The sequence below is a fragment of the Glycine max genome, chromosome 9, assembly GCF_000004515.6.
Source record: "Glycine max cultivar Williams 82 chromosome 9, Glycine_max_v4.0, whole genome shotgun sequence".
NCBI lineage: Eukaryota > Viridiplantae > Streptophyta > Magnoliopsida > Fabales > Fabaceae > Glycine > Glycine max.
In genome coordinates this window covers 46,796,691-46,804,968 of record NC_038245.2, presented here as the reverse complement: position 1 = coordinate 46,804,968, position 8,278 = coordinate 46,796,691, and the positions used below count along the sequence as shown (strand labels likewise).

At 30.3% G+C, this 8,278-nt stretch overlaps 1 protein-coding gene across 1 annotated transcript; it reads left to right on the top strand.

Moving 5' to 3' along the window:
* Positions 1 to 3,351: 3,351 nt before the first annotated feature.
* LOC100804988 (cationic amino acid transporter 9, chloroplastic) lies at positions 3,352 to 8,278 on the top strand. The gene is made up of 8 exons (XM_003534421.5): positions 3,352 to 3,726; positions 4,507 to 4,913; positions 5,032 to 5,208; positions 5,870 to 6,094; positions 6,178 to 6,354; positions 6,688 to 6,915; positions 7,607 to 7,696; positions 7,814 to 8,278. The coding sequence occupies exons 1-8, from the start codon at positions 3,495 to 3,497 to the stop codon at positions 7,952 to 7,954; spliced, it is 1,677 nt and encodes a 558-aa protein (XP_003534469.1). The 5' UTR covers positions 3,352 to 3,494; the 3' UTR covers positions 7,955 to 8,278.

The following is an 8,278-nucleotide window of genomic DNA, read 5'->3' as shown; positions in this document are numbered from 1 at the left end:
GTGGCGGAGAAGAAAGGAGAAAGGGTTGGGTGTTATATACACTGAGTGAGGATTTTGAACGTAACGGCTATTGGCGGGTTTCGCAATGAGGTAGTTTTGTTTCAGCTTACTGTTGCTTTTAAAAGAGTAATCACGCATTTACATTTTAATATCATAAACACTTTGTTAATACTACTTATTATTATTTTTATTCCATTTTCTATTTTTTCTCTCTTTTGGTGTTAGCTAGTATGTGGTATTCGTGTATTATTTTTCCATTTTAAAAATGGGTAGAATTATTTTACATTAGAATGTATTTTTTGTTTAAAAAAAATATGAAAAATAAGTTTTCACCATAAAAAATAATTATAAAATACTAATATTCAGTCAGTTTGTTTAAATTTAAAATAAACATTTATTTTTTTAATAAGCATATATGATTTGCTTCTTTAAAGTAAACATAAAATTACTTTTCTAAGTAGAAATAATTTAGAGTAACAAATTAAAAAAATTACTTATTTTTATTAAGATAAGTGATTATTTCAAAAATAAATTTTAACAAATTAGGTCGTTGGTCTAGGTGAAACTAAAATTAGATTCAGTCTCTTGAGTAAAATCTCAAAGTTTAAGTCGGGTAAATATAAAAAAAATAAAATTGATAATCTTACTAAAATGATTAGCTAAGTTTTTCAATAAAAATTAATTATTAATAAAATTGATGGATAATTCAGACTTATAATATTATTAAAAAAAATATAATTCTAAAATGTATAATGTAACATATTTTTTATGTATTTTTCTTACATTTATTTGTAGTTTTTTTGTTGTATTTATTCTTATATTTATTGTCTTTTTTATTCTTTTTATTTTATTTCAATTATCATAATTTAATTGAAATTAAACCAAAAAAAAAACAAGAAAGGGTTTTAGATTTCAGAATGATTTGAGGGATTAAAAACTAAATTAAAATAAAAGTAAGTATTGAATATTGGAGGGAAATTAATTATGAGAAATATTTGTGGAGATGAATTAATATAGAGTAATATTTGTTCCCGTTTAAGATATCAAAATGTATCTAATTGAATTAACTTATACTTTTATATTATAACGTTCCATTAAATTCATAAATTTGTAATATGATAAAGTATCAAATCGAATTGACTCTTACAATCAATAATTTAATTTGGTCAAAATTAAGATAAATAGCTCGAATCCAATATAGATTTTTGTTCATCCAAACCCAGATATAAAATAAAAATTGTACTTGGGAGATGCAGGTTTGCATTTGGAAGGAAAAGTTGAACAAGTAAGGATATCAGTATTGTGCTGAAATGTAATGGCAAATTCATTAATTTTGTGATGTAATATATATTTTGTAGTAATGTCGATTTTTCAGTATGTTTTTTCTCACCTTTCCAACCAAACATGAGAGTGAGAATGATTTGCAAATTATTTTTAAGTGCATGATTGAATTTTACAAATTTTCAGATTTTTTTAAAGAACTTTCTCCCAATTAATAAAATTTTAATCAAAAGATATTATGAATGCTCTTAAATTATTTTTGTTGTTATAAAATTATTTAAAATTAAAAGCTTTCATGGGAGATATTTTAGAAAAAAGTATTTTTTTTCCATAAAATTATTCAAACCCAAAAATATAATAATGAATTTATTTTAAATTAAATTTATTGTATTTTTATGTAATAAAATTGTATTGAGAAACTATTAATAATGTTATGGCATATGCATCACTATTTTGAACAAATAAAGTGTTGGATCTCATGTCCCTTGAGACTATTAAACTCTTTGGCCAGTTGATATTCATTAGCTGGTTCTGTCCTCTGGGTGTCTCTTTCGTTGTTTGTGGTTTGTCTTTGACTGATTAAAAAAAAAATGTTTGCATAGCTGGATGGTAGGAAGGGACGGAACTAACACCCTAACTCAGTGAAAATAAATTATAAAAAATAAAACCAATAAATTTAATTATATAAATATAAATGAAATAAAATATAAAAATTTAAGATTTTATTTATAATTTTTAATTTTTAAAAAATTTTATTGATGAATTTTAAGAAATGAAAGATATAATTTAGGTCCGTCATGTCAGGATATTGTACCTCAGTCACAAATCACAAGCTCAACGTGAAACACATTGGTAGCTATACCTACATCTACATCTATGATAATTGCCTCAAATTCTCAATCTTCTTTTCCATATTCTTTTTTCTTTCTGCTCATACTCCGTGCCTTTTTCTTTTGTTTAGTGAAAAAACTTTTTTTTTAATTATTTAATGTTATTTTTAAATTTTAACCTTTACTGATAATAAAAGAAATATTCCATTTGGTCTCCACATTTCATTCAACAATTTTATCATTAATTACTTTTTAAACTTTCAAATTTTTCTGCTAATCTTCTATAATTTCCCACTACTTTTATATTTAACTTCTGTTTATTTGTTATTTGTTTATAAAACTTAGAGAGTTCCCCTAGTCATTATAATTCTATTTACTGTTAAATTGTAATATAACTTACAAATAATTGTTATATCCATAAAACTGTTAGATAAGATTATTAACCATAAAGGATTGTTAGTGGCACAACTTTTAAAGTATTTCTAATGCAATTTAATAAATATGTTTCATGTTTCTAATAAATTAAAAAATATTCAAAACCGAAAATATCATTGCTTTGAAAGGATAATTTTAACTTTTTTAAAAATATAAAAAATTAAACTGATTTTTTCAGAAGAAAAATGTCTAATTAAATATAATCGAAAACATAAATGATTAAAATATATTTTAATATTTTCAATAAAAACTTTTTATCTTTTAACATGAATAACAAGAGTAATGTAATTTTTTTACTGTAATAAAACTATTTTTTAAAATGAAAAATGTTAGATTCTCACCTTTCTCCTTGAGAACAATTTTGAAATTAGTTTTTGGAATTCTATTTTCTAAAAAATAAACCAAACATAAAAAATAAATATTCTCAACTTCATACTGAACAATTAAAAAAAATTCTTGTATCAAATGTTTCTTGGAGTGATAATAATTTTTTCTAAAATTTTAGAATTTATAGAAACTAAAATTAAATACAAAATTATATTTATAAGAATTAAAATCATACTTACGTAAAAACAAAAATAGAAGTATATAATAAAATAATAGGTATTGTTGTAATTGGACTCAAATAGGGCTAGATTCAAATTGGTCCAGTCGTTTTGTTGATGTCTGTAACCAATGATAATTATTTTTTTTGGTGAAAATCCCATGATAAATTTTGTACAACATATAGTACCAAAAAAGCCTAATTAATTATTAAATAAAAAAAACCACATTGGTCAATTATTTATTTTGGTATGGTAATAATTTTTTCTCGAAATTGAATGAACTTCCTTTTTAACAAATTTTCTTCAGTGAGTGCACCAAAACCCAATCCAAAATCTCTATGAATCTATAGTCATTTTGCTTCTTCCAATTTTTCATTTTCGCGCTAATTCTTCGTTCTTCGCCATGAGAATTGGTTCTCCTTCTTCATCTTCCTCCCGTTGTTCGCGTTTCTGGTCGTCGGCGCTCCGATCGAAGCGCCTCGTGTCGCCGGCGGAAAAGGCCGCCCGCGACAGCTCCGACCTCGGCCTCTCCCGCCGCCTCGGCGTTCTCGACCTCGTACTCCTCGGAATTGGCGCCTCCATCGGCGCCGGCATCTTCGTCGTCACCGGCACCGTCGCCCGCGACGCCGGACCTGGTAAATCTCTGTTTTATTTATTTATTTATTTAATTAAAGTTTCTTGGAGGGGATAAATCAGTATTAAATGAGAGCCTTAACGAAGTTAGCAGCTTAAGTAACTTAATAGTCTTAAGTTACTTTAGTCTAATAAATTACTATTTTTTTGTTTTTACTAAACTTAAATGTAGTTTCTTGGTGCTCTTCATGTTGTTCTCTAATTGAAATTAGAGTTTCACCACAATAATTTGTGTGATAAATGTTTGTATCAAAGGTCAACATAGATTACTGAAACTCCAATACGTAATTACTCCTACTGATTATAGAACAACACCAAAAGAACTTATGGCATTGTATTTAAGTTTAGTTCTTTTATTTTCTGGGTTTGTTGGAGGTGCTAGTACTTGGGTAAGGGAGGTGGAGACTGGAGAGGGTTGAACTTCATGTAGGAAGCACCAAATTTTTGGATAGGTCACACCACATAAAATTAATATCAAATAAAGAAAAGACACAAATCTCGCACTAAAATGGAATGGAGATATCACTGTTTCAAAAATTTAATTAGTTTAACTTTAAAGAATTTTTACATCATCATCCAATCATAGATTGACCCATATTATAAGATTGTTGACTTCATAATAATTATTTTAAAAGTCATATCTATAGTATAGAAGTCTTTACAAATGCATGAAAATTAAACTCAAATACTATCTGCTGTAATGCCTGATATGTAATGGTTATTTTGCAGTTACCGTTTTTCCAAACTTAGTGGCTTATTCATGGTTTGTTTCTATGATGCAGGAGTAACAATAAGTTTTATACTTGCGGGAGCATCATGTGTTATAAATGCACTCTGTTATGCTGAACTAGCTACCCGATTTCCTGCTGTTGTTGGAGGAGCATATCTGTATGCGTACACAGCTTTTAATGAACTTACAGCTTTTCTTGTTTTTGGACAATTGATGCTTGACTATCACATTGGGGCAGCTAGTATAGCGAGAAGCCTAGCCAGTTATCTAATAAATATTCTAGAACTCTTCCCTGTTTTCAAAGATAACATTCCAAAATGGATTGGGCACGGTGAAGACATTGGAGATGTGCTATCCATCAATGTCTTGGCTCCAATTTTGCTAGTTCTTCTAACTTTTATTCTCTGTCGGGGTGTTCAAGAATCGTCTGTTGTGAATTCTCTTATGACAGTGACCAAGGTTCCTTTCCATCCTACAAGTTACCTCAATATAGTACTTAACATTGCGTTAATGGTAGGGTTTACACTTTATCTGAGAGACTGAGATAGAACACAAGTTATTTTACTGTTTGTTGCAGGTAATCATAGTTATCATCGTCATTTTTGCTGGAGCGTTTGAGGTTGACGTTTCCAACTGGTCTCCCTTTGCTCCAAATGGTTTAAAAGCCATATTTACAGGAGCTACCGTAGTCTTCTTTGCATATGTTGGATTTGATGCAGTTGCAAATTCTGCCGAAGAATCCAAGAGGCCTCAGGTATGTCACGTTAAGATTGCTCCTATCGTTTATGAATTTGCCAGATGCCATATATCTTATTGGATGTATCTGTTGACTATGATGATTATATTGGAAGTAAAATAGAGACTATTTGGATTTATGTATCTGTTGTTTGATGCCGTAGTCTGTTGTGGGTGCTTTGCCATTAATTATGTTGGTAGTAAATAGTGACTACTTAGATTTAGTTGTAGTTAGTATGTTGGCTTGTTCGGATAAACATCTTCATAAGCATTTATAGAAGAAGAAAGTAAGAAAGTAAATAAATTAAACTTTTTACATTAGTTAAAATTAACTTATGCACTTTCAGATTTTGGAGAAGTTAGATGAAAAAATTTCTATAAAAATTGAAATGGCTAAGTTGATTTAAAATTTTTAACTTATGGAAAATTTCATTTTACTTTCCTATTTTCTTCTCTTATAAGTGTTTATGGAGAAATTTATCCATACATGACCACAATTATTAATTAACTTAGGGTTATTTTTAACTTGTACATCTGTTTAGCTGAGTAATAGAAACTATCTGACAATAATATATTCATCTACATGGGATACACGCGTTCAATTCTAAGTTTTTCTCCTTTCTATTCTCATGAATTAGTTCACCATATTTTTCTTCTTCTTTTTTGTTTCTGAAATTCAGCGGGATTTGCCAATAGGCATAATAGGAAGCCTCTTAATATGTATTGCATTGTACATTGGAGTATGCCTGGTGATTACTGGAATGGTTCCATACAATCTTCTAGGAGAAGATGCTCCTTTGGCTGAAGCTTTTACGTCTAAGGGATTAAAATTTGTTTCTATCCTGATTAGTGTTGGTGCTGTTGCTGGACTTACAACAACACTCCTTGTTGGTCTCTACGTTCAGGTAAATCCCTTCTTAATTATGACATGATTGATGTGCCTTGTGACATGTGCTAATGTACATGATGGGTTGTTTCTGATGAGCAGTCTCGGCTATACCTTGGGCTTGGCAGGGATGGCTTACTACCCTTAATATTTGCTAAAGTCCACCCCAAACGCCACACCCCTATTCATTCTCAGATCTGGGTTGGCTTGGTTGCCAGTGTTTTGGCTGGGCTATTTAATGTGCATGTGCTCTCTCACATTCTTTCCGTTGGTACACTGGTAAGAGTTGACTTTTAATCTCTTGGTAGTGGACTTGCCAACAAAATGAACATATCTATCTTATTTTGTATTAACATAGTAAGTGTTTGTTCTTGATTGGCATGAAATATGTGTGCGACTCAGGAAAGGTGGGAGATTTCTTGCTCAGTGGGTGTCTGATACATAATCTAATCTTACTATGTATTTTACTGTGTGTTCAGATAATGTGCATCATATTTTCCATTTAGGGAATAATACCACATGATGTGCCTTTACAAAAGTATACCTTATGATTGATTAGTGTATGAATATTCTTAGTTAATTCCCCTCATATGATAAATTCACTTATTTCAGACTGGCTATTCAGTTGTCTCAGCGTGTGTCGTCGTTCTTCGCTGGAAGGACAAGACAAATAGTCAAGTGTCATCTTCTGCTGAGCGGGAAGGCGTAATTTGCCTCATTGCTGTCGCCCTTTGTGGATTTGCTAGTGGGCTCTTGTATCGTTATGATGCTTCATTTATTTTTCTGATTCTGGCTTTAGTTATTGCAGCTGGTGCTTCTGCTGCTCTTGTTTTCCGCCAGGTGAGGATTATTTTATATTTTATCAAAGCTCTGTTTGGATAAATTTTTCAATAAATACTTATAGGAGAAGAAAATAAGAAAGTAAAATTAATTAAGTTTTTTCTATATAAATTTAAAATCAATTTTGGAAAAACTAAATGAGAAAGCTTCTATAAATTACGTAAGAGTTAGCTATTCTTTATTTATGATAGAAACTTAATTCATTTTACTTTTTTTATTTTCTTCTCATATAACTATTTATTAAGAAGTTTATCTAAACAGAGCCTAGTTGCATGTTGCTTTGGCTATTTTAAAATGATGCTTTGGTTACAAAGTATGTTAATAATAATAATATATACTATGGGTTGAAGGTTGTTGTATCATGAACATGTAAAAAATTCCAATTTGGTTATTGGAAAAGGTATAGATACTAATCAAAGTCACCGAGAGAGTTTTAATTGAATCTCGTCATTAGTGGAGAGAGTAATCTGAATTTGTTTGTTCTTTTCCTGGATCATACTACAAAATGAAGAACATATTGATGGTTGTATGTGTCAAGTACACGAAATGGAGAGGCAATCTCAAGATCAACAACTCTGCTCCCCGGACTTCACCGCAGATCGCATTAAAATTTGTGAAATTGAATGGCTTGCTGCATTTTGATGTTAATTTCTTTCTCTAATTCCATTCTGCTGTGTCATTTGCTTTACAGGGTTATGCAGATGCACCAGGGTTTTCTTGCCCAGGGGTTCCCCTTCTGCCAAATATTTGCATCTTTTTTAACATGTTCTTATTTGCCCAGGTATGCCCATGATCTCTCACTTTTTAAAATTTGGCCAAAAATATACTTCTTTGAAAAGTTTACAGTTGATTATTTATACATCAAAACTGGCAAGTAACGATGAACTTCTGTTGACAGTTACATCATGAAGCATGGGTGAGATTTGTGATTCTTTGTGTTGTCATGGTTGGTGTTTATGCAATATATGGCCAATATCATGCTAACCCCAGTGCAGAAGAGAATGTCTATCACAGGGCACCCGAGGAAGAAGCTCTATGAGTCATTTGTTCAATAATATACAATGTGTTCATTGTGGGATGGTTAAAATGTATCCAGCAAATTAGCTGTTATTCCTTCTGTTAGGAATGTCCATCTTGTATGAATAACTATCTGGCTATACTCGCTACTAGATTGTATATGATATGGTCAGGTTAGCATGTGTATGATGTATCTCTTGTTTCCTACTTCATAGAAAAAGAAAAATCATCATGTAGTTTGTGCGAGTTTTAAGTTGATCCATCTTTTGCATATGTTGAGGCCTACAATTTGTCAAAGAGAGGCTGCCCCATTAAAGAAATTGATATGTAATAATTTATTTTATTA